The sequence below is a fragment of the Caenorhabditis briggsae genome, assembly GCF_000004555.2.
Source record: "Caenorhabditis briggsae complete genome, chrX, whole genome shotgun sequence".
Classification (NCBI taxonomy): domain Eukaryota; kingdom Metazoa; phylum Nematoda; class Chromadorea; order Rhabditida; family Rhabditidae; genus Caenorhabditis; species Caenorhabditis briggsae.
In genome coordinates this window covers 12,620,045-12,646,824 of record NC_013491.2, presented here as the reverse complement: position 1 = coordinate 12,646,824, position 26,780 = coordinate 12,620,045, and the positions used below count along the sequence as shown (strand labels likewise).

General features: G+C 37.2%; 4 protein-coding genes and 1 non-coding gene across 5 annotated transcripts; 2 read left to right on the top strand and 3 right to left on the bottom strand.

Annotated features, from left to right (window-relative positions):
- Positions 1-3,022: 3,022 nt before the first annotated feature.
- CBG10989 lies at positions 3,023-3,649 on the bottom strand (the record flags this gene model as incomplete). The annotated part of the gene is made up of 1 exon (XM_002644956.1): positions 3,023-3,649. The coding sequence occupies one exon, from the start codon at positions 3,647-3,649 to the stop codon at positions 3,023-3,025; it is 627 nt and encodes a 208-aa protein (XP_002645002.1).
- Positions 3,650-6,364: 2,715 nt separating this feature from the next.
- CBG28261 lies at positions 6,365-6,436 on the top strand. Its single transcript has one exon. It is a non-coding gene (tRNA).
- Positions 6,437-6,835: 399 nt separating this feature from the next.
- On the bottom strand, positions 6,836-7,597 carry CBG10988 (the record flags this gene model as incomplete). The annotated part of the gene is made up of 4 exons (XM_045239924.1): positions 6,836-6,954; positions 7,006-7,348; positions 7,393-7,509; positions 7,553-7,597. 4 exons carry the CDS (start codon positions 7,595-7,597, stop codon positions 6,836-6,838), a joined length of 624 nt encoding a protein of 207 aa, XP_045094425.1.
- An 8,372-nt stretch (positions 7,598-15,969) lies between these two features.
- Positions 15,970-19,723, top strand: Cbr-bar-1 (the record flags this gene model as incomplete). The annotated part of the gene is made up of 16 exons (XM_002644954.1): positions 15,970-16,037; positions 16,257-16,383; positions 16,436-16,531; positions 16,579-16,683; positions 17,160-17,306; positions 17,356-17,480; positions 17,522-17,636; positions 17,714-18,172; positions 18,220-18,333; positions 18,379-18,522; positions 18,567-18,692; positions 18,737-18,832; positions 18,877-19,108; positions 19,156-19,241; positions 19,289-19,445; positions 19,494-19,723. The coding sequence occupies 16 exons, from the start codon at positions 15,970-15,972 to the stop codon at positions 19,721-19,723; spliced, it is 2,427 nt and encodes an 808-aa protein (XP_002645000.1).
- A 175-nt stretch (positions 19,724-19,898) lies between these two features.
- Cbr-pgp-10 lies at positions 19,899-26,074 on the bottom strand (the record flags this gene model as incomplete). The annotated part of the gene is made up of 26 exons (XM_045239923.1): positions 19,899-20,035; positions 20,094-20,304; positions 20,361-20,465; positions 20,519-20,815; positions 20,866-21,025; positions 21,070-21,210; positions 21,257-21,397; positions 21,441-21,766; positions 21,815-21,916; positions 21,968-22,123; positions 22,169-22,375; positions 22,423-22,591; positions 22,626-22,658; positions 22,947-23,194; positions 23,241-23,447; positions 23,516-23,577; positions 23,603-23,738; positions 23,782-23,868; positions 23,917-23,998; positions 24,047-24,171; positions 24,256-24,427; positions 25,218-25,351; positions 25,429-25,560; positions 25,610-25,711; positions 25,760-25,875; positions 25,921-26,074. The coding sequence occupies 26 exons, from the start codon at positions 26,072-26,074 to the stop codon at positions 19,899-19,901; spliced, it is 3,942 nt and encodes a 1,313-aa protein (XP_045094424.1).
- Between the last annotated feature and the right edge of the window lie 706 nt (positions 26,075-26,780).

The window sequence follows — 26,780 nt, the reverse complement described above, 5'->3', positions numbered from 1 at the left end:
TAGCAATTTCGGTTACAGTTTTGTTCGAGGCGTTTTCTGTTTGGATGTTGTATCTTTCTATCAAATCATTGTGCAAAAAAGTAGTGAACCACAAAAATAATGGTAGAATTATATTTTTGAGTTGTGTTTTCTGAAAATGTCAAATCAAGGACTAAATATTTATTCAGGCATACAAATCGACCGGTGTCAGTTGAAATAGTCTTTTTGAAATAGGGCGCACATCATGGTCATCACAGCAGAAAAATTGGGAAACGGAAAAATCGAACCTGATTGTGAAATCCTACAGCCCTATGAAACATTCAGAAAATAACGCAAACAATTATTTAATCCTCAGAACTTTCGAAAATGTTCGAGGCGCCAAAAAAACGTAACCGTAAGAAACTGTCGGCACCATTTCCGCAAAAAATCTGAAAGCATTTTTTTTGCATAACTAATGTTGTATCAGACAAAGAGTGCTGCGAACAATTTCGCTTTTGCAGTTCTTTTTATCTTCAGTATGCTACCGTATTCCTTCTATAATCATCCCTTTCTACGTTTCACGCTAAACACATTTCGTTTTTCATAAGGTATAATATGCTCTCAGCTACCGTATGCTTTTCGTAGTCATCTCTCTTTCCTCTCACTTTCTCTATTTTTCCTGACCTAATTAGTCACCTAATGACCAAAATTTGAATCCGCTGTACGATTTAGGAAAGTTGTGAGTCAAAGAGGGGGATTAGCGAGCGATGCAGGTGAATAACTGGCTACTGATGGGTTGCTTCATAAGGAGCTCATCATCTCAATGTGTCGAAAGGGGTATACGCAGAGAGGAGTAAAAAAGAACGAAACAAAAACCTGCTCGTCAGCTGGACCATACCTGTGACATAAATACGGTTATCTTCTCAGGAAAAATACAAGATGCGTTTGAAAGTTGGCTAAACGGGTGACAATGAAGCTTTAAAATTTTACAAAAAGAAATCAGTCAACATATTTTGTATACATCAGTCGGTTAGCTTCATTTGTTGAAAAATGGTTAGATAAACTATAGTAGAAATCGATGAGCATCTGAGAATAATCTGTTTGAAGTTTCAGATGAAATCAAACGTTTAGGACTAATCTCTGCATATCATGTCCGAATCATGAAAAACATTGAGGTCGTAAAACTGTGATGGGCTTGTTGTCAATTTTCCCCATTGTCTTGGGACAGTGACAACTTGAAAACGCTATAACCCAGAGTCTCCCGATTTTCCCCATAAAATCCCTCTGGATTATCCGTTTTAATCGGGTCATATTCATCCCCCTTCTTATCACACTCCGTTCACTAATCACAATCAATTGTTTCGTTCGCTAACTTAAATATAATTTGAATAAGCGCCAACACGTGCCGCGACACGCGTCGCGCCGCTCGGCATTAGCGCCGACTTGAGCGGCGCATTCCGCGCACGCTCACAGACGAATTGTTCGTATCAGGGAGACGGGTATCTCCCTTCGTCTGACCGCTATGCGGTCCCTTTCTACTTTTATTATAGTTTCAGACTATTTCCTACGTTTGGCAATGTTATGGTTTTGCTAGCAACAGTTTTTGAGGGCAGCAAGGTTTCCTCCGGTAGCTCCCAGGAGGTTTTAGTCCTACACCTTTACCTCTTTTCTGTATCGCTTTCTTTTACCCATTACTATTGTCTTTGCCGTTTATTCGACCCTCTTTCCTTCAATAAATTGGGATTCGAATAGCTTGCGTACTGTTATGCACTTGCACCGCTTATCTTACACATTGGGGGGTTTGGGGGTCTTTTACAGGTAAACAAGTCTCTCTGGTTAGGACGTTGGATCGGTCTCGACTGACCTCGGATCCACTGTCAACAGGGCTCACACAAGTAAGCTCGAGTTCAGTCAAGCCCACTGTGTGTGAATTATCAATTTTTTTGGCGGCTTACATCAATAATCGGGACAAGATTGATAAGTTACGAAAAATCAAAGACACAAGCCGCCACATGGGGCAATCTACAGGAGGGATGCTTTTAGACAGGCTAATTGGTTTGCTGCAAAGACAGAAGAGGAACAACTTGTATAACATAATGGTGGATGATGTAAATGTCGTCAAAAAACCATCTGCGCGACAAAATTTTTGAAATGGCTGGAAAAGTTTTCAATCAATTGAATGTTGCGAAAAATGAATTTATCATATTTTGCCAACTTTTACCAAACGTTTGCTCATTCTTAACAAATTTTGAGTATATTCTTGTGAAATAATTTGGCTCTTTTTACTTTCAAACGTGGTTGCAATTAATCAAACCCAATTTTATTTTTTGTTTCCCATAAAAATGGTGTTTTCCGAAAAAAATAATATTGTTCGAATTTCTCAGATGAAAATCTATTTTATGATCGAAAAGTTTTCATTGCACATACTTATGTCTTTTCCTAATTTCAGGATTTTCTAAGGGGTGCTCCAACCAAAATTATCAGGATTAGCGTTTTATCCGAATGAAGCTAATGGCTTGGATAGGTGACATCAAAAATAGTAATTAACAGCTTAAAAAAGACCTCAAAGGGAAAGGAATAAGTGTACCGTTTAGCAGGTGTTTTCTAATGGTGGTCGAGCGGAAGATTGCGCCAATTAGTGTTGAGCAGTACCACCTGTTACCTACCGTATCTAAAATTTGTCCAGATTAAGAGGAAAGGCGGCAGATTTATAACTGGAATTTAATGATAATAGAAATCAACTTCTTCTGCGAAAACCAGAAAATGAAAAATGCATTCTTGGTTCTCATTGTGCATAGATTTCGAAAAAAAATCCCGGTTTTTCAATTGGTAGTCTTTTTCTGAACATTTTAATTTTCTATATTTGCCCAATGTTGTTAACTGTTTTCATTCAGATAGTATGCTAGATGTTGAGATTCACAAATTATCAGGTTGATTTTCTTTTATTTTCAGTATGCTTACTTCTCGTATTCATTATATTCCAAAGAAAAAAGTATTCGAAAGTCTCAAAGTTTATAAACTGTGCAAATTCATTTAACAAGGTGATGATTATAAAAAAGAATTCTTAGTGGCTGGTTTTGTCATCGGCAGACGAAGTTAATGTCTCTTTTTCGGCTGCATCCGATTTTTCCTTTTCGGCAGCAACAACCTTTTCCTTCATTGCTCTCTCATCCTCTTCATCCGTTGGAATAGCAAAAAGCTTTCTCATTTCTTCTGGATTCAATCCTCTGGCCTGTAGAGCTACATGTTTGCACGCATAACTTAGAAGCACTGGGATGTCCAAATAACAAACAGCTTTGATTAATTTGAATAATTGTTTATTGTTGAGTTGATCCAGATACGTTTTGTCCCAATCCGGAATAGTAACTTCGTGTGGCTCTTCTTCGACTAAATCATCTTTACAGTGTACCGTACACCAATGGACAATGAATTTTAATGTTGCCGAGTCGATATTATCAATTGGAATTGGATTCTCTGGAGATTGACCAAGGATTTCAATCAAGGAATCGAGGGTTTTTGAGTGTTTTGCACCCGATCGGCATATTCTGATTCGTGTTCCATCAAGACACTCGAGTTCGTAGAAGACATCCACATGGAATTGGGATTCGGTAGCAGGTTTGGTGTCTGGAGTATCGGCAGCTGGTGGAAAATCGGTAGCGACATCCGGTACATCCTTGTCGCCCGATGACATTGCTCGTCTGAAGAGATTGTCAAGTTCTGGAATGTAATGAAGTTTTGTAACGATTGTTGAAGCGTTTTCACGATAGAAAAGAAATATTGAGAAACAATATGCGTTCTTACTGAATGAGTTCATTTTTCACTTGTCAAAAAATCTCCTTATTTTCTTTCGAATTTCGAAGAAAATTTTTGATTTTTTTAAAGTTGTGGATTAGAAACTGATCCGTGCCAAAATGCGAAACGCTCAGAAAAACGGAAAAGGAGAGTTATCACTCAATGTTTTATCTCGGAAGGGGGCAGTGTTTACGTGGGCGTTTTGTGTGTGGTGGTCCTTTCTATTTTGCGTTTTCGCAGAGGTTGACTCGATCAAATTTGCGATGGTGGGATAACTACAGTATGTTCGAGTAATGAATTTCTAGTTTTTTAGTTCCCCTGACCATATGGTTGTACTGAAACCGTTCAAACTCACAAGGGAAGTGTTTTCAGAGGGGCGTTGAGAATTAGCTCAAAATTTGTACAAAGGTACTTTCGAACGTGCTGAATACGATTTCAGCAATATCTCGGTCATAACCCTAATAGGAACAAAAATATAGGCTCTCAAAGTGTTTTCAGTACTTAATTTTGACCAAAAACGTGCATTTTTCGAGATTTAAAACTCTTTTTCCAGGATTTTTTCAAGCGGGAAACTCTTTTTTGATCATTTTTCTATCATCTGAAATATTTTTTGTGCAATTTCAAAAAAAAAATCGATTTTTTTTTTGAAAAAAAAATCATCATGGGGCACCCCACACTTTAAAAGTGATTTTTTGAGAAATTTTTTGAAAGTGCAAAAAAGTCTTTCAAACATTCAGAAATGATAGCAACATCATTTTCACAGAATTTGGCAGCTTGATTTCGTCTGTGAGCCCTTATAATTCCCAAAATCTGATAATTGCAAGAAATTTGAAAAACTGTAACTTCTCAAATATTGCTCAAAATCGCACGGAATACACAGAAATATGCAAAGATCATTTGGGTGATAGATTTGGTGGTGTTCCACTCAAAAAAGAGCAAGACGGAGCAATTCCGAGAATCGAAAGTTTTGCTTATGGGCGATAGGACGTCTAAAAAAACAATATTTCAAAATTTCTTCAAAATTTCAAACGCCTTCTTTTTCACTTTGAAAATGTCGGGAATTCGTCAAATAAGTATAATTTGTTATTCAGGGGACCAAAATGGATATCGAAAATTTGTCTCGAAAAAAACAAAAAAAAGATTTACCACAGTGGGGTTTGAACCACCATAGTCACTCCTAATGAGTCTACCTCTTACCACAACATTACACATCCGATATTTTCCTCTGGCGCGGAGTGCGTAAAGGAGAGAGGGGCGTGGAGTGAGGGAGAGGGCGAAATCGACCAAAAATTTTCAGACGAAGATTTTCAGCTTGTTGATGATACTATGATCTAGATTTTTTCGTCATCGTGTTGCGGATATCTCAAACTATCAGTACTGAAATTTTTAGAAAATTCTCAACGCCCCACTGAAAACACTTCCCTTGTCAGGATACTTTTCATACTTTCAATTTTTCAATACGTTTGGTTATTTTTCGCAAAAACGTGTTAAAAAAATAACAAACTTATCATCATGTTCAAATGGTCAAAAAATGAAGTAAAAAACCATCGAATGTTCAAACTTTTCAAGAGTTATTTTTTCAAAAAAAATCCGAAAAATTTACGTGAAAAAAAGAAATTCAAACCTTATTTCTACAATTTCGAAAAAAATAACGCTGATATTTCATACTAATTGATTGGCAAATATCTCCAGAAGCTCGAAAAATCGTTTTAAAAAAGTGAGGCGAGAAAACAGCTAGTGACATCCATCGCTACGCATTGAAAAAGAGACGCAGGAAAAACAAATGTGCCCCTCTGCACTTTATGTAAATTTCGTTTGTAAGCGTTCCTTTCCACGTTCGCTTGGTTGGAAGTGAAAAAGAAAAAGTTTAAAAAATCGTGATTCATAAAAGATTATCTCTTTTTCAGATACGATTGAAAACCGCAAAATGTTTGGACCAAATTGACTGAATCGGTTTGCACAGAAACGAGACAAATCGTAAAAGTTAGATTGCTAAACTTTATCAAGCGAAAGTGTCAATCTATTAGAAATTACCTTCGGAAAGTACAAGAAATGGAACGATTTGTGTTGAATACACATTTCCTAACGAAAAAAAAACTAAAAGACAGGCAAAAGAAATGCATCTTGGCTATGTGTCTTGCCAACCAGCTGGCGGTGTCGGAGTGAGGAAATCAATACAGAAAATGGAGAGCGTAGAGAAACAGAACGAAATAGCCCCGTGTATCGATTTTTTGGCACTTCAAAAACAGAAGTTGCTGAGAGTGAATGCGAGAAAAAAAAACAGTAAGAAAAATTCATATTGATAATGAATAATGAAAGGACTATTGTAATAGTTTTAAATATAGGGAAAATAAATTTCAAGATGTTTTCTGTAGACTTTTTCCGACTTCCGACTATTTTTTCACTCTAGATTTTCAACAAACGGCAGTTTGTACAAAACCTTTAAAAAAAATAACTAACTGAAGGTAGCAATTACACTAAAATTCAACTCCCAACTTATTCCGACCACCTCCTCGTGTCCGTGTCGCTGCACTTTCTCTGCCCCGCTATTCTCCGCCTCGCTCCCCTCTTTCTGTCTACTACTTGTTTCGACTGCGCCCTGAGTGTCTTGTCCGCCTCATTGGCTCAGTGGCAGAGCGTCTGTCTAGTAAACAGAAGGTCGCTGGTTCGATTCCAGCATGAGGCACCGAACTTTTTTACTTTTTTCTATAACCTTTTCAAGGAAAAGAAAAGCACACGTTTTATTAAATAATTGACTAATTTTCAAACTGGCCCAAGCATATATCACAGTTATCAAAAAACCGGAGAAATAGTTACAAAGTGATAAATAAATAGGAAAAATAACATATATACCGTCAACACTCTAATGGAAACCTTACAAACTTTAACTTTGAGCCAGTTCAGCTCAGTTTCTGCAGAAGAAATCAAAAAGTAGCTAACTGGCAGAACACTTTTGATGTTATGGCAAACGTTTTGTCAGTTGATCATTTTTAAAACCTTTTACAGAAAGTGAGAAATATGCTCAAAGTGGGCGGTTTTGGGAGCATTCTGTTAAAGTATTAACGGTAAAATTGAACATTACAAATCAGACAAATACAGTCCCATTGAATCCTTTGGCAGGTCCTCTATAGGTCATTTTGAAGTTGTCTCCGTTTTCGATGAAGTGGCATTTCTTCTCGCCGAACAAATTGTGACTCAAGACTCCTGAAACCACATTGAAGATTATGAATTTTTCTGAAAAAGTCTAGTTCCAACCTGGAGTGCCACTGATTTTATCTATCAGATCTTTTTCAGTTTTGTCTGGGTGTCCCTTGTCTCTGGTTCTCCAATCCATTGGTGGTACCCATTCGATGAAGATTCGATGCTCTTTTGAATCGATGTTCGAACGAAGGCTCATAATTCCTCCATGCTCATCTTGCCAAGTCTTGGAGAGCTTGTACCCAGCCGAATTGTGATGCAGTTCAATTGGGATCCCTGCGAAGCTGGTTTTGAAGATCTCCATTCCGGAGCGAATGAAACAGACAATTTTCGCCTGTTTCATCATGGCTCTCGGGAAATCGGAAGCGGCGTTTGACTTGACATACATCGGATTTTCAAGCTAAAAATTGCACAAGTTTTCAGAAAAGTTCGCAGAACACAAACCCCATCAATGGTGTAGATAACATTGATGGCATCCAAATAGCAATCTAACTCCGGGATCACCATTGAGTTTTCCGGAAAATAAGTTTTGATTTTCTGCTTTTGAAAGTCTTCGAGCATCTGAAAAAAAATTTGAGTAAGTTTGTAATTGGCCGATATATACCTGAGGCTTGAACACCGCAAATCGGATATTTTTCTCTTGCATCATTTTTTTTGTGGCGGAAGATCTCCAAAACGAGAAAATCAATCGCTAGTCCCGAACCAAGACCAATAGTTGTCCCGGGATATTCGAGAATATGATCCACGATGGATTTGGCGAATTCCTTATGCTTTTTCTCTATTTTTCGCTCAACGTCCTTTGCGGTAATTTTCTTCTCAAAGAAAAATGAAGACACAAAGCAAAGAAAAGCAAGCATTTCTGAAATTCAAAAAGTAAAAAACAAAATGTTCCCAATAAAATTTTTCTTGAGAATATGTCAATTTTTTTCAAAAAAAAATTCTATCACAAAGGAACATCACTTTTAAAACCCAGATTTCGATGATAATTTTAAAATAATAAAAAGATTTTATGCGAATATTAGGCTTTTTGATAAAAAGTTTAGGCTGGAAAAATAGATTAAGACACCTCTGAAAATTTTAGGATTTGATTGCAAGTTACATCCGAGTTCTACCAGTTTGATTACCAAATACTGTATTTTCAAAGCAAAACCAGAAATTTCAAAATCGATTTTCTCAAATTCTAAGACGTTTGAGAACATGAAAGTTATTGTGAATAATAAAAAACGATTTTCGTCGCTTCGCTCCTCTGTCTTACTCAAAGGGTCTATATTTTATTTCAACATTTATATTTTATTTCAACTTTTTCAACGTGTTCGTACAAACAAACCGAGAAAAAGCGCAACTTCATTTATTATATAAATGATAAAACGAATTTCAGGTTCTGAAATGTCCTAGAAGATGAGAAAATCTATTAGAAAAAGCGCAGCTTTACACTGAAAATGCGATTTTTGGTACTGAAACTGATATAACTCTGCTAAAATTAGAGAGCGGATTCTAAAATTTTCAGGTGTGTCTAGATAGGCTATTCATTTCGTATTCTTAGAATTTCATAAAAATCAAGGTTTACAAAGTGTTGAGATGTTCTTGCTAGCCAATAAGGTGATAGTTTTCAAAGACAAAATGATGAAGCCTAACTTTGATAATTTTTAAATTTTGAAATTTAAAAATTTGTAACTGTTATATTTTTTACTAGAAAAACTTTAAGAAAAAATATGGCAAGATGGTCTGAAGTTTTTCATAACACAGTTGCGTAAATAGAAACAATAAGAAAGAAAAAACAACAGATTGCTCGCTCGCAGAAATCCCCAATTATGAAGATTAAAAAATTTCAGAGCTTTTTAGAACACTGATTGTGACTGACTCGACACTGACACTGACTCGAGTGCCACCAAATGTCATAAAAACAGTCATAGTGGTCTAACAGTCGATTTCGTTCCACGAATGATCATTGATCTCAATCAATGACTAATTCTTTTCTAGAACAAAACAATATTTCAAAATTCGAGAACGTTTACCAAAACAATTTGCATATAGTGTTCGTGGCGGTTGGTACTATCACATGATTCATCGCGAAATCGACGTGTTTCACAAAATCCGCGAGCGGTTTATTATCGAATGGTATGGGAACGCTGAAAGAATTGAAGATGGACGAGCTGAAAAAAATATGTGTGTAAATTTTGCATGGGAAAAACATACACTTTTTGGAACAAAATGTTCGAGTATTGAAAGTTACTATCAATGTGATACCATAGTTGCTTCAATAGAAGGTCATCCAGCCTGTCTTATTTGAGCTGAATCATCTTGATTTCTGTGGAAGACTTCAAAAAAGTGTCAACTGATAAATTGTTTATCATATTATCTTTAATATTCTATACATTGGCAAAATTCTGATATCTTTTACCGAAATAGAGACAATTGAGCTCAAAGCTCACTTTTCAGCGGGCTTTTCAAAAGCGAATACGCTAGTTTGATTGCAAGCCATTTTTCAACAAAAGAAGAATTCGTATGAGCATGAGACAAGGCTATTACAAGACCATGTCACCAATTAAGCTTTTTTCCCTATATATTTCAACATACGCGAAAAAAGTCAATCACACCACTAACACTTTATTGGCTTCAATTTCATTTTGAAAATTGAGAAAGGAAAAAAAAATCTACGAAAATTCCAAGACAATAAGGTAACCAACATCAAGAGCAGAAAAAGAAAAAAAGAAGGGTCATCCACTTCAAACGATGAACTAATTTGTCATGGTTTTATCTGAATTTGGCTACTAGCGACTATAAATAACTTTGCAACTTTTTCTAGGAATAAAACAAAAAATGATTTGTTTTTCTTCAGACTTGTTCAAAATTTCAAATGAAGATTTTTTCAAAAAAACAGACCTAGACTGAAAACTATGTATTTGCAGATTTTTTTTCTGAAAATTCCGTGTTTATCAGTTATCTGTTAATTTTTTATGTCTGTTTTAAATCCTCCAAAATATTCAAAGTGGTCAGACATTTAACATCCGAGCTCCAGACTCCTGAAAATAGTAAAGATCAACTGAAAAACGCTTTTTTGTATATCTTACTGATCGGTACTGTATATGGGATCAATCATATGTGCTTCTGTGAGTAGCACATTGTAGTACTAGCTCAAATGTTGACGTTGACCACTTTTTATTTACTCTCTCTCATCCCATTTTATCAGTTTTCTCGCGCTCAACCTACCCATTCCTATTTGAGCCGTCGTGACCCATCTTGACTATCTCCATCAACACATGTTGCAAATCTGGCAATTATGTGAAGACGATTGGAAAAATATGTGTGACTCTTCCTTATTTAGCATGCGACAAAAAGAAAACGATCATTCAATGTTCAGTCTTTCGAAGGGTTCTTGATGACAGCTGGAAGTGTGCACGTCGTCTGCGTGATGAATGCCGCAAAAGAAAAGACGACGCATCCTTTGCCCTCTCGACGGGATTTCCATCCGTTTACCGTATTCATCATTCTTCTAGTTGACAGCTCACCATATTCACACCCTCCCTCTTTTTGACCGCCGGCTGTCGCCTTCTCCTCTTTCTTCCTTCATCTTTTTTGCATCTTCAGCTGCTTTTTTGAACAATTGAAACAGATATACACCGCACACACTCATTCCATCCCATCTTCATCTTCACCCATCATCTTCAAATACCTCGTTTTTCTTCCTTCCATCTCGATTCTAATCGTTCAGCACCTTAGCGCCACCTGTACACATTCTTCGCGCATTACTAATAAAAATAAGCAAAACTGAGGCGCCCTCATCCTCGTTTTTTCTCTCATATCATAAAACTATTGGAGGTAAGGGGAGCCCCCTTTTCTCCATAGCATCCATTTTTCCATCTCCTCCTTCACTTTCTTTCTCCGACGTTCTCCTATGGGGCACATTGATCTTGAAAAAGATCTGCTGAGTTTAGCCAATCCTTCTTCATTGGATGGGCGAATACAAAGCGAGAAACAAAGACAAAGACCCCCTTCAGTTACTGCCCATATTTTACTTTGGGCCCTAAAAACGGCCAAGACGATTTATCAATTGTGGCTCGGGTGCCTCCACCCAACCAACACTCCCGTTGGGGATTATTCTACGAGCTAGACGTGGTGGAGCACACCCTCGGAAGCTCAACCAAAAGAAATGTGTTTCTCTTTGTTTTTCCGTTTTGTTGCCAAAAATGTGAACGCCAAGAAACTTTTGTAGAAACCAACCATTGCTCCTACCACTAAAAAAATATTTAAAATTTTTACCAAGAGTCATAACTCCAACTGATCTTTTACGCTTTTGCCAAACTACTCCTCCTTCTTCAGATTTGATCCCAATCAAAAGCAGCTGACACGTGTGGCTAGAATGATTACAAGAAGACAAATTTCGTGTCAACTTTTTTGATAATAAATCAAGGAAGCGGTCCTTTGATTCTCGTGTTGTTAAACACTAAAATTGACACTATCTCTCTATGTTAGACCATCGTCTTCCCTTTCTTCTTTTTTGATGATTCACTGCAAAAATGATTTGATTCGATTCTTGATAACCAGCAGTGTCTCTGATTGTGTGAGGTGATGTAGTAATCGAGAAACGACAAGATTTGTAACACAAACATTAACACTGAAGATCGCATCGGTCTCCCAAGTACCCACGCAAGTTTATAGCATTTTTAATTGATTATAGAGAGTTCATTCTCTTTCTTGTTCTTCATCTCTTACTTCTTTTTCCTTCAACTTATTTTAGATTTTCAACTCATTACTTCACTTTCTTCTGCTTCATCTCTTGATTTTATTTTATTGCATTTTGAAGAAATGTATGTGGCAATTCGGATTCCATCAATAAAATAGTGGTGGTGTGCAGTTTTTGGGTAGATTCCTGACCTTTCGCACAAAACGACTTTACATTTCACCTAGGGACCACCGCTCTGACATTAGAACTCACACATTTCTAACTCACTTCATCCATTCCACTTTGAATTTTCCCTCAATTGTTTTCAAATCCCATTAACTCTCGAGAAATCGTTATTGGTTTTTCTGCATTTTTCGGCCCCTCTTCTCACGGGTGGGTGTAGTTCTTTGGCAATTGGTTGAGCGGTCCTAGATTTTTTGGAGCCGAAAATAAAATTGGAAATTTCATATTAAACCGTAGTTGTTTATGTGTGTACATATAATATTGGAAATTATCATCATTCAAGGTTAAAAACAGAATTAAACAACCGTATTTTGTCTGACTGAATCTTATCGAAACTGTCAACTTTCAGCTTCATTAAATCGATTTCTTTGAAGATATAGAAAATCTGCCAATTTAAATTATTTATTTTAAAATCACCAAAATTTTATCCGTTCACACATTTTTGATATCTTTCACGTGAATCGAGATAATTGTGCTCAAAGTTGACGGTTTGGGTAGGCTTCTATAAGAAATACGGTAAGTTTTCATAATTTGAATACCATTCGAAGACACTAATTCCGCCAGATTCGCTCCAAATGTCTTATTCTGTTTACGTGTCTTATCCTGTTTACGTAGCTTCAGTGTTCACAAAGTTTCGGTTTGAAATAATTTCGATAATCTCGCTTTACATAGCTCTCCCGTATTTTAGATTTTTAATCATATTTCAAATAAAACCTACGTCAGTTGTACTTTTACCAGTGTTTTTTTCTCGCACACTGTTCAAAATGAGAATCACACCCGTTATGTTCAAATAAACGTGACCTGACCTTAAAGTGCACCTGTATCATTTAAAAGTGCAAATGCATTTGTCAAAGTTAACCCAAGACCTTTCTTTTTTGACAAACACAATTCAAATTTTCTTTTTATGGTTGCGGTCTGAGCAAAAAAAAGGCCAAGAGTGGATATCTGGTAATTTTTTTCTTAATGGTGCAAGTGCGAACTACAGTATCTTTCCAGCTAAACATTTTTTCTATTTTCTTGATTTTTTGATGATATTCACAGTTACCGTAAACACTCTAATAGAAGGTCACTCAAACCTGGCAACTTTGAGCCCAGATATCTCCTTTCTTGTGACAGATATGAGAAAGTGGTAAACTGATAAAGTGTGAATGATGTTATGATAAACATTTTATCAGTAGACCACTTGTTCATATGTTTTGCAGAAACTGAGATATATGGGCTCAAATCTGCCAGTCGGAATATCGTTCCCTGCATTACTGTATTCGTAATTTTTCTTTCCTTTTCACTTTCCAATTTCTGCTCGTTTTATGAACATTTTTGAAACAAAGAGAAAATTGGTTTAAAAACTTCAACCAATCCTGTTTCAACACTTAGTTATATTTTTAGGTACGTGTTCATAAGTACATGTCTTTTTTCTCATTATTTTTTTAGTCTTTCTTTTCTCACCTCACGTTTCCACTGTAGTTCTGCTTCTCAGCACTGCCCTACTCGCCTCCAAACCATCCCAGTTTCCTAACCGACCTTATCAATCTCACCTAAACGTGTTAGCGTCGTCGACAGTCAACAGAAAGCACTAAAATATTGCACTAAAATATTTCAACCGTCTTCTCCTTAGGTGTTAGAATTTAGTGAAAAGAGAAGGAGTGAATGGAATGTGATGTACTGCCCGAGAAATCGAATAATGGATAATTTTTCATGTTGTCCTTGTGCCTGGGGGGTAAAGGAGACACGAAAAACGGACAGGGGGACACCCGGCCCCCATGTCCGACCGGCGATTTCTATCGTACTTCCAAAAAGGAGGTTCAAGATTTTATTTTTCTTCTCTTTTCACAACAACTGTCTACCTTATTTTTGATGGGATGCGATCCCTATTTTAGCCTCAATCTTCCATCTGCTTGTTTCCTTTCTTTTTGTGTGTTTCATTACGCGCGAAAATTTACGGCGTGAATTTGAAGAGAAAATGAAGATGGAGACATTGTAAAATCTACAATGAAGTGAAAAAAGATTCATCTTTTTACTTGTTCATCTTTTTACTCCTCTCATGATCGTCGTTAATTTTTTTGTTTCTATAAAATTTCCTTCTTCTTTTTCTGTTCTTCCTATTTATTTTCTGAATTTCTGATCCTGTTCGTCGCTTCTTTTTTCAGTTCTTCGTATCTATAATAACAATCTCGACAAGTCACATGAACTCGATAATGGTTTTGCAGCATGCGAATGTTTCAAGAAAAAATAGGACAGCATGCGTCACGTTCGCTAAGTGGGGGAAGATGATAGATTAATTCATACAAAGATCGAGAGAATGGGTGTCAGAACAATAGCTTGGAAATATCGTTTTGTCCTTGCCTTTTCAAAATATAGAGCAGCGAGATTTCTGAGAATATTGAGAGAGATTTTTGTTCGAAATGTGTCACGTGGTGGAAGCACCAAGTAGCCACCTCTGACGTTTTCTCATATTTTTGAATATGAAAAATGCGCCCGAGTTTATCATATTATCAGAAATATTTTGACAGTTGACACATTTTTGATATCATGCATAGTAATTGATATATTTGAGCTAAAACTTGACTGTGTCAAAGCCCTTCTACTCCAGGTTCCACGCTATGTTATTTTTTTTCCTTCCTTCAATCCTCCTCCCTTAATTGACGATAATACCCATTATCATGTGTTAAAATTCTCCATTTTTTCTCGCAGTCTCTTATCGTGACGCAGAAATTTAGCGCTTTTTGTTGGTCATTTGTAGCTTAGTGTTGCGATATGAAACAGGCAACAAGAAAAAATACGCGAAAAAAGTGTAAAGATCGGTTTACATTGTTTTTTCTCCAAGCGAGAGCTCTAGAAAAACCAGAGAGTGTGAAGACTGATGGGGTGCTCAAAAAATGAGTGATCGTTTTGAGGGGGAATTGTTTTGAAAACAGAGAAATAGGAAGAGAAAGTATGTAATAGTACACGACTTCTGTACTAGCACCAAATCCGTGACATAGTGATGTCAATCCTCCACCACTTGCTCATTAAGGAAATAGTGTTATCAGTTAAGAACAGAGACTGGAGGCGCCCGATGCAACACTTTACCCGTTTCTTAAACAAACTATGGCAATTTTATAGATGTTTCCATTTCATTGTTGCCCTGTTGTAAAATTAGTTTGTTTTCTTTCATCCTAATCTTTTCTAAAAACCAATGTTTTCTTTATACATTATTCCTATTATTTATGTCTTCTCCTGGACTACCATAATAAAACAGCAAACAGTGATTGAAGAAAAAACGAAAAAAAAACAATATAAAAAAGATAATTATGTCGTTATGATGAGATGATAAGTGGGTATCTTCTTTTCGACAAAACTGGTGAAAAGACGGACTTTGTTAGATAAAAGTCGCCCAATTATCTCAACTGATAATTTATTGTTAAGCATCAATCCTCCTTGCTTCTTTCTCCGTGATTCTCTATTCATCTCCAACCACCCCAAAATTTCCTCCTCCCAAATGAATCCTTATCAAAGTTGTTTCTCTTTTTCCCATCCACTCCAATCTTCCATTTTTTCCGTTTGTTCGCTTTGAAACCCACATTCACTGGTGATGACTGTATGTGCTTTACACTATAGATATCACTTATTATTGAAACACACATACCTCCAATTTTTATTAGCCAATTTCACACCTTGTGCTGCCTTACTTGCTGATAGAGATGATTGAAAGGAGGAGAAAATAAAAAAAGAAGAGGCGTAAAAAAGGAAAAAAGGAAGAGTTACTGGTCAGAGGACGGGGAAAATGAGCCCCATCTGATTTCAATATAGGGCCTACTCTTAGGTAAGCACACACATTTCTATTGTTGCTTTTTCTTTATTACAACAACTCTCAGACTCTCAGATCTCACGATTTCACCGGGGGCCCCCATCACCACACACTCTTTCCGTGTGCCCAGCGGAGATTTGTAATGTTTTCAAACATTTCTTGTTCATTCAGTTTTTCCTAGACCCCCCTCTCTCTTATTTTTTCAATTTTTTTTTATTTTCTTCCCCCATTTTTCATTCTCAAAGAAATATTGATAAGATCCTCATATTTTTTCTTGTCTCCCGAGATTGACCTTTTTCTAAACATGACGTATTTTCAGAAAACTGGGATGGACCTGGATCCGAACCTAGTTATCAACCATGACGATACGAACTTGTCTGAGATATCATATACAATGTAAGGCTTGTGTTTCAGGAGTGGTCAAAATTCTTATTCGAAAAGTTCGAAAGAATTCGTGAAAAGCAAAAACCAGAGAAAAGAAAAACTTGTTTGATAGAGATATCAGTTTTTGTCCTATCATCACATCATTCACGCCCATCCATCATAAACCAATTTTCTTTGAAACAAAAAATTCCTCTTCACACCTTTTATGAAACACCCTTTCTCTTCTTTTAGGGAACAAGACTCATCAAGTTATTCTTTGGAGATGGGCGGAACACCGTCATCTGCCGGTCACCGAAAGGTCGATATGTGGCAGAATCACAATTTTGACAGCGGTTTCCAAACCATGAATCACAGCGAGGTATTTTGTGCGAAAAGAGATAGAAACAAAGATTAATGCGTTTCAATTTCAGGCTCCATCTATTATCTCCTCGTTGCATCCCTCGTCGCATCTGTCGGGAATGTCCTCGATGGCAGAGTACGAACCGATTCCCAATTTGTCAGAACAGGTTGGTTTCTGAAAAATTGAGTGGGTGGCATAAAAATATGTTTGCAGCAGAAACAGAAGTTTGATGGGATCACCAAAAATCCAACCGACGGGCAGTACAACACAGTTCGCGCAATTCCAGAACTCACAATGTTGATGAAAGACCAAGACAATGTGAGATTCTCATACAGTCTCGGTCAATAAGATATACAAAAACCTATTTTCCCGTTGATTTTGACCATGTTCAGGAGTCTGGAGCTTAGCTCTCAAGTTTCCGGTCATTTTGAAAATTTTGGAGGTTATGAAACAAACCGAAATTGATAATTTTGCGTTCACAGATTTTTCTGAAAATGCCTACTTTTTCAGCAATTTGCTGTTTCTCAAAATACACCTGCTTTTTCACTTTCTCAATTCAAAAACGAGCCAAATATAGTGTCTTTCAAAAATAGCTATAAAAAATAGCTCGGATACTAGGAATTTTCTAAAAATTCTGTGAATGCAATGTTTTTAATCTAAGTCTGTTTTACACCCTCCAAAATTTTCGAACTGACGGAAACTTGATAGCCAAGCCGGTACTGTATCATGGCTTTTTGAAAAAAAATCAGTGATACATCATCCCTATGATTTAACTATTAAGTAAAATTTTATAGGAAGTGGTCCAAAAGGCTGTGATGATCATGCAAAATATTGCGAAAATGGAATGTGATGCTATGAGACGACAGAATGAGACCAAAATCGTAGATCCATGTGTCATCTTTACATTGCGAAACTTGCTTCGGGACAAAGTGGATCACCCGGTATCTCTTTTTTGGAGCGTTTGTTTTTATTTTACTTTTTATTTTCCAGAATATTATTCGATTCACTTTGGGAACACTTTTCAATATTTGTAACCGCCAAGAGGGAATTGATCTTGTCACTAGAGCAATCAGCGAGCAGCCCGACATCATTCCGAATCTTATCAGACATATTGGGTAAGGAATTAAAAGATTCACTCATCATTGTTTTTTTACAGTACGTTCGCAAATTCTATCTACAAATACGCGATTCTTACTATGCATTCGATTTTGTCCGATAAGCAGAGAGGAGGACAAAGTGTGACCATCGCGCGGCAACAAGATGCGATCATTGTAAGAATTTATTAAAAAATAGAAATTTTAAAAAAAGCACCTAATGAAAATGAAAGTGTATATGACACAAATTGCAGCATGTGACGCCTTGGCTGGAAGCGGAGAAATCGGAGAAACTTCTTCCTGTTATCGTCGACTTGATCAGAGTTCTATGTGAAAAGAATACTGACCAAAAGGTCAAGTTTGTGAAGATGGGAGGACCACAGAAACTGCTCCATATTCTGCAACAACGAGGATATGAGAATCTGTTATGGAGAAGCACTCAGTTGTTGAAGACGTTCTCGAATTTCGATGCACCTTGTCTAGTGGCTTTTGGTGGGCGCCAAATTCTTGCCGGTATGTTGTCCCACGGAAGTCCACGATTAGTCCTCTCAACACTGGAAACACTACGAAATATAAGTGATGTGCCTAGCAAGATGAAAGAGGAACTTCTTCTAAAATCTCTGCTAGAACTAGTCAATTCTAGAAATGCCGTTATCCGTTTATACTCAGCCCAAACTATGTCCAACTTGGTAGCCAATAATCGACCGAATAAGGTAGAGTATAATACAAAATTAGAAAAGTTTCTCAACAATTTTTTCAGGAATATATGTGTTCTAACAATGGTGTGGTCAATTTGTGTAGAGCGCTTGCCATTGCAACCAAAGACTGGCAAAATTTTCAAGACAAGGAGGCTCAACAAATGGAAGATTATGCGGTAAATAGTCTAATAATTGGTATTTGATTCGAGATAAAATTTCAGGAAAGCCTTATCTGCACATTACGGCATCTGTGTGTTGGCCATCCGTTGGCGGAAAAAGTTCAGGCTTACGTTTTTCGAGAGCCTTCGATATTTCTACACAAACTCATGACAATGCGACCAGTGTTGCTGAAACACACGCTGAATGTAAGCTTTGAATTATAGGTGCTCTAGTAGATGACAGTTTTCAGCTTCTTCTAAAAGTTGTGAGTCAAAATGCACTTTTAGCCCCATTTCTGCTTTGTCGGATCGGAGAAATCGGATTTGTGGAGCAACTCATCCACATTTTGCGAGTTGCCTGCACACAACTAAATGTGGTTAGTGACATATTCGAATTGTTAATTGTCTTTTGTAATTTCAGCAGGATGTGATAGAAGGTGTCCGCGTCAAGGATATCGTGCATTTATGTATTCAAATTCTTCGATTGATCACAAGAAATCCAGATATTTTGAATGAGGTTTTTATTCATTCATTATTCAAAATTTAACGATGACTTTTCAGGTGGATTTCTTCCTCCGTTCCCCGGAAAACAGTCGAATGGGCGATGGCCATACTCTTCCAATTTTTGTACTACAAAAAGCAAACGTAGAAGAGAACACAAAGTCATCAACATTAGAGCTGATCTACAATCTGATGCATCATGAAAAAATGGCTGATCATCTCGAGCGAGATGAAATTCTATGCAAAATGCTTCACAGTGTACAGATGCAAGCAGCAAATCATCCCGAATTAGGTAACAGGAATTTCAGGGAATCCAATTTTTGAAATTGTTAGTTTCAGCAAATTTGGCAGCAAACATTCTGAAACTAATGTCCGAGAAACGAGAACGCAATAGGATTCATTACGGGAGACACGGTAGTTTTGAGGTATACTAATGCATTATTATTGCTTTCTTACCATCGTAAAATTTCAGAGCCAATTCGGACATCTTAGCGTGGCTGCTCAGAGAACAGAGGTGTTGAATAGTCACGGAGAAACTTATGAAGGTGCTGGAGAGCAATGGTCGCAGCCCATGAGCGATGACTCTATGATGGAATCATATTGTAACAGTTCTGGAAGGGATTCGTCGAGTAAGTGGCTATTTTTCTCATATCTAAAGTAATCCGGTATAGTTCCAGAAACCTACAACTCTCCAATGTACCACTCCCCGCCATCTATGTATCCTGAATATCCTAACGGACCACCTTCGGGACCATATTACGATCCTCATGCTTTTACGTCCACTCGACCGACACCTCCGCACTATGCAAATTATGATAGTCCTCCAGTTTATAATAATATTCCTTCTAACCAAGGACCTAGTAGCCACTTGTCGGATCAGTATCCATACCGGCAAGGGCGGTTTTAATTTTTTTTTTAATTGAATTACTTTTTAACTAACTATTTTCCTCTCCACATTCCTTGTAAAGTGAGATTCTAATGATGATAGTACGGGTTTTTATAACGATGAATGCAAAATAAATGACGAATAAATTTAATGAAATATTTTCATTACAATTGTAAGGATGAATATTTACAAGTTATCAAGCCATTTGGTTCATTTCGTAGTAAATACCCTTTAAATTCATCAGTGATTCGTGATCACCTTCTTCAGCGATTTCACCATGAACGATGACATATATTCTATCAACATTCCGAATTGTGGATAGACGATGGGCAACTGAAAAAGAGATGTTTTAGACTTCATAATTTTTTTGAAGTGGAAAATTAAATTTTACTTTGAATACACGTGCAAGCAGTCTTCCGAGCTCTCTTGACTCGTTCAAAGGCAATTTGAACTTCTCTCTCACTTGCACTATCCAACGCTGAAGTTGCCTCGTCGAGCAGTAGAACAGTTGGCTTTCTAATTACTGCTCGAGCTATTGCGATTCTTTGTTTTTGACCGCCCGATAGTTGTGCACCGAATTCTCCGACTTCCGTGTCATAGCCCTAAAACCAAATATAATCATAATCATCATCTCATTTTTTTTATTCCATTCAAGTACCTGTGGGAGACTGGTGATAAAATTGTGAATATCTGCAATCTTCGCCGCTTCGATCACTTTATCAATGGTAGCTTCGCTTTCCATCATTCCAAATGCGATGTTTTCCTACAAGATAAAAAATCTAATTATTTTGATTATGACAAATGGCTTAGGTATACCCTGATAGTGAATGAGAAGAGATCCGGTTCCTGGCCGACCTGTACGATGCATCGTCTCAAATAGGCCGGGTTGATGGATTTGATGTTGTACTTGTCAATGATGACAACTCCGTCCGTGGCATTGTACATTCTTTGGAACAAAGAGATAATTGAAGACTTTCCGGATCCTGATGGACCCACAAGTGCGATTGACTCTCCACCACGAATTTTCAAGTTCAAATTCGCCAGAACAGGTACAATGGGTCTTGTTGGATAACGGAAGGACACATTTTGGAGGCAAAGGTTTCCTTCCAATTTCTGAAAAACCAGAAGACTTTTTTCTCCAACACCAAATTATAAATGCTCACTGGTCTCAATCCTTCTTCCGACAAGTTATCCATTTCTACAGGTTGCTCTCTGATAACTCTCATAACATTCTCTGCGGCAATCTGAGCTTTAGTGAAATCACTGACAGATGCGATAAGTTGAGAGAAGAAGTTAGCTCCGAATTGAGTGAGCAGAACAACTCTTAAAGATATTATTTAATTTACAGAAATATTGGAATTTGATACCTCATATAGTCAAAGACACTAATCTCATTAGCCAACATCATCACTTTTCCAAAGTGCAAAGTGATTGCGATGAGGATGTAGGTGAAAGAATATTGACATGCGAACACAAACGCAGAAATCACAGATTGTTTCTGCATACACCTGGAATATTAATTTTTCACCAGATGTTTTTGAAATAGGAATTTACTGAGAAACTGGTTTCAAAGCGTCACAGAACACATTATAGAAGTGAGACTGTAGGTTGTAGGCTTTGATGGTACTCATATTAGCAAGCACTACAGAAGCCAAGTTTGCTGCTTTCTTTTCCTCGTCTACCATTTGACGTTGTCTGAAAAATGGGTCCGTTAGTGTTGTTCATGAAATGACTATACCTTTTTGTTCCTTCTCTAATTTGCAAGATTCGAATAATAAAATAAGCTGGGAACTGGAACGAACAAAGAAGGGCCATTTTCCAATTAATCCAAAGTGCACAGACAATTGAGAAAACAGAGCATACGATTCCCGGAATCAGCATATCCAGTTTTTGTTCCATGATTTCATTCAGCGTGGATGATTCATTGATCACTTTGTGTACTAATCTGCCCGGACTATTTTTTTCTTCATCGAAGTAAGCGGCACCGTGTCGAAGAATTTTTCGGAACATCTCATTCCTCATAAACTTGCAAAAACCGTGTCCGTAGAGAGCAATGAACAAACGCTAAAATTGTTTTCAATCATTGTGAATATTGCAAAGCTAGTAGCGTACCCCAAGTGCTTCGAAAATGGTCTTAACAATAATCAACGCTGTGTAGATAGCAGCGACAATGAAAATCTGTAGAGCTCGCTCGTCGTCCGGAGCAATAGAAATCTAAAATTTATATTGTTTCTATTCTCATTCAATAATAGAAGAGTCCCTCACTTCTAGCACGGAAGCTACTTGGAAACAGATAAGAAGATAGAATACAGCTCTAACAATTGTCGTTGGGATTGCTCCGGCTAACAGTGGCAACCCTTTTCTGTAGGAGTAGATCAGATCTCTGAGAACGGTGAAATTTGTTTCTTTCCCTGGCAAATCCTAAAAAACAAAAACGAATTGTCATAGTTTCCCTAATTGAATTACATCATCCTCCATACTCTCTCCATGTTGTTTCACATCCATACTATGCACTCTCGAGTATTTATAATCCAATCTTTCCGATTTCTTTTTACTCATCACCGGCAATTTCAATTTCTCCTTCTCCATACTGTTCACAGAGTACGATTTTCCGAGTTTCTTAGTGCCTCCAAGAGAGCTACGAGCCCACGCACGTCGCTGCTGGTCGGGGTCCTAAAAATAGAGATTTATGAGAACAGAGGGTCGCGAGTGTGATTTACAACGTGCCAGTTTTGGGGGTGGACTGAAGGACATTTGTTGCTGGAGTGATGGTTTCGTCTGCAGCTGTTGGTGCTGTTGGCTGATTTGGTCAAGACGTTGGTCATTGTACATCTGTCGAGATGAGATAAAAGTTGTTGGTTATTTTTGAAATTGAAGAAAAATAAAACGCTGGAGAGAAGAAGGGGGAAAAATTAAAACTAACCTTATGGAAAATTCCATTCGCATCAGCCAATAACTCATCTGGCGCTCCTTCCTCAACTATTTTACCTTCATGCAACACAATAATTCTATCAGAATTCTTAATTGTCGACAAGCGATGAGCAATAGTAATCGTGGTGAGACCTTCAGAAGCCAAGTCGATTGCAGCATTCACTTCTTCTTCATGAATATTATCCAATGCAGATGTGGCTTCATCGAAAATCAGAACAATGGGTTTTCGAATTACAGCTCTAGCAATTGCAACTCTCTGTTTTTGACCTCCGGATAATTGATGACCTCTGAAAACTCATTTTTATAGCACTACCCGGAAAATATGACAAACCTCTCTCCGACTCGAGTCCTCATTCCATCCGGCAAACTATTAATAAACTTCCATGCTCCAACTTTTCTAGCTGCATCGTTGATTTCTTGCTGAGTAGCATCCAATCTTCCGTATCTTATATTATCACTGATGGTTCCATCAAACAGTACTGGCTCCTGACTAACCAGCGAGCACTGTCCACGAAGATCATCTGGAGACATCATTTTAATGTTTTCTCCGTCAAGAAGAATCTGAAAATTAGTTTTCAATAAATTTTCAGCTAAATGGTCCGCATACCGATCCTTTAGTGGGGTCATAAAACCTAAGCAACAAAGCTGTCAAAGTACTTTTGCCACTTCCACTGCTACCAACAATGGCGATTTTCTCACCGGCTTCCACCTTGAACGAGATTCCACGTAGCACTTCGGTTTCTTTTCTGCTGGGATAGGAGAAATGGATATCACGGAAGTGGAGAGCTCCTTTTCCTAAAAATTTTAGAAATTGCTAGAGCAGGAGACGTAATACATACCCATAAACTTCATACTCTGTCTTCGATATTTGCACCTTGTCACGGGAACATAATCAGAGTTGTTATCAATGGATCCTAACTCAACTTCAATTTTCGGTTGCTCATCTTCAATTGGAATTATCAGGAAAACTAGAAAAATCAGAGAAATGTGTCTTACTCAAAACTTCGCAAATCTCCTTTGCATTGTCCTTGGCTCGTGTTGCTCCATTGATATGGAAACCAATAGAAATCGATGTAACACACATGTAAAGCATATTGATGGCCAGCTGAACTTTTTATAGATTTTCAGCCCTAATCAAATTATCCTACCGCGCAAAGACGACCTGGTGAATTATCAGCAACTCTCCAGATTCCATAACACAATGCTCCGGTAAAAATTAGTTCAGTGAGAAGGATCTAAAACTTCTTTCCAATCTTTTGCCTGTCTATGACCATAATCAATACCTGAGTCAAACTATCAAACACTACCGATGATCTTAATCTTTCTTCCGTCAACATGCTATGTTCTGCAGATAACTTTTCAAATCTGCAAATTCAATAATATCATTTTCAAATCTCCGTTTATCTCTCTCACTTGTTGATTTTTTGTTTCTGTGCGGCAAACGAGATGACCGTTGTTATACAGTTAAACGTTTCGTTGACAAGATTAGTAATCTTATTTTGTAGCTTTGTTTCCTCCTCCATCGTATTTGCAAACCACTGAATAAAGTATTTTTCATTTCTATGCATCCGTTTCCGGTCCGGCTATACCATCAATCTTATCTTATAAAATCAATCTCTCACCTTACTGTACAAAATACGTGAAATGATAAGAAGAGGGATAGCGAGACACATGAATAGTGTGACGTCCCATTGGATGTAAACGCACACTCCAATGTTGACTAGGAGGTATGATAATATGAAGACCACCATAGGTAGATGGTCCGAAATGCCATTGTAGATAGAGTCAGCGGATCTGCAAAATATTGAAGTGGTGAGGTCTTAAATGATCCCGTGAATCTGTAGGCAGACAATGATTTTTTTCATCACATCATCCCAAATTTTTATAGTTTTCAGACTTTTTATATTTTTAGGAACCGAAATAATGGAATTACTGCTGAAATTGTTGCTTTCGCCTTACTAAATACGTCGAATACAAAACTTAGCATTCCTAAAACTATTGTTCTCCTTATTTCCCGTATACCGACTTCATCTGGCAATAGCCCGCCGAAACCGTCAACATGGGCTTAATTATCGCGACTCCTGTGAAAGATATCTAAATATTGTCAACTGAAAAATATTGGTGATAATATGATAGCTAATAAGTCAGTTTACAAATTTTTTATATCATTTAATAGAATCGAGATAATTGAGCTCAAAGTTAACAGTTTGAATGCGCTTTCATTAGAGAAAATACGGTAATTTTAATTCCTGTCAATCTGTCAACATTTGAATCAAATTTTTACCCTGTGACTTGCGTTACGATCCACAATTATACTAACCCAAATTTCTTTGTACTCGTGATACTGATCTCTTTATCATCGCCCATTACTATCCCTTCCCGGTCCAAACACATTTACTATCACTACTACTACTCTTACTACCATTCTCCGTTTTTCCTCGGTGACCACCAAAATTTATTATCATTGCTTTCCTTTTACCCTCCCGTCTTGCGCGGGGGAGGTAAAAGTAAAGATTGCTTTCTAGGTGGTTTCAGGTTTTGACTTTATGTCGTAGATCTCTTTTGTTCTTTACGCTTATCTTACTCTTGCAACATTGCGGCGACATGTCCACTTTGACGGGATTCCAACCAAGAGATATCCATGAGAAGTAACTTTCGAATGTATGCCTTTTTGATACGGAAGACTTGACGAATCGAAGAAATTTCCCAGGCGATTCGCTGCAAAGTAAATAAATATTTCGAAAAATCCAATAAAAGTGGAAAATTTCCAAAGTTTAAGAAAAAAAACCAGTTACCTGACAGAAAGCCGCGATAAACATGGCAATAGATAGACCTAACATAGAAATGAACGCCGGAGTGGCTGATGAAGCAAACTGATCGTCGATTGGGTATTCGGATGTGAGATTTTTCAAGCCTAATTTTCCTTCCTAAATTTAGAGAATTTGAAATGACGAAAAAAAACGTCTAGAAACTCACTTCTCTCAATATTGAAACTGATACAAAATTACCCATAATAAGCCATACAAATGGAGGAAGTGCAGATTGAAGAAGAGCACTGAATAGACCCATGACCATCAGCTGAAACAAGATATGAATAATAACATGAATATTCTAGAATTAGCCAACCTGCATATCAATATTATCAGCGAAGGCATATAGTCGTTTATATGGCTCGAAAAATCCTACTTTTGGCTTGGAACCTTTTGATTTTTCAGGAGGATCATCCATCGTGATATCATATGCTAAACAAACAAAAATTAGGCTAATTAAAAAATGAATTCACAAACCTTTCTTACTATTTTTGATATCATCAATATAAAGTGCAGAAGGCTCTATCGGATAAATAATGGATTTTGTCGACTGCTTTTCTCCTGCTTCTTCTTTTTTTGTTGCATCTCCATTGGCTTTTGTATTTTCTTTATCTTCATTTTCATTTGACATCTGGAAATATTGACACTTCCAAAAAAGAAGAAAGAAAACGAAAATCTAAATTCAGAAGAAAGTACAACCACTCTTCAAAAAACGGGAATGAAGTCTGAAGGGCCTCGTGTGCCTTCAAGACTTTTTAAACAAGAATTTACTATGAAATCATCGCGAGTGACAAAAAAAGGAGGTCTACCACTTGGCTTCATTAGGACGGTTGTGGTCATTACTCGCAACTACAAAAACAGAAAAACGAACGATGATAAAGATGGGTGATGGTGGTAGCTGATGCGGTAAGGGGGAATGGAATGGGAGAATAAAATGGAGGGTGGAGAGTGTTAAAATGACCTGCGGCCCCCAGAAGAGGGTTCTTAAAGAAAACACGTAAAAACCAAAAAAAGGAGTATGTAGGTAAGAAGACAAAAAATAGGGAGGATAAACCAGAAAAAGAAGAAATGATATCAAAACGGAAAAAGATAAGAAGGGATAGATAAAAAATTGAAACTGACACGAAAGATAGATCAAACATGGGTTCAAAATAAGTATAAGAAGTATAGGAGAAGATAATTCAAGCTGAGTTTTTTAAAGAAAAATAGTTAGTGTCACCACTTGTATAGAAACGATTGATGATTATATCATCAACTGATTTTTTCTCATTTTCTTACCAACACCATACCCTCTCTCTCCCCGTTGTCCCCCCAAACGACGCCTTCTTTCTCTAGTT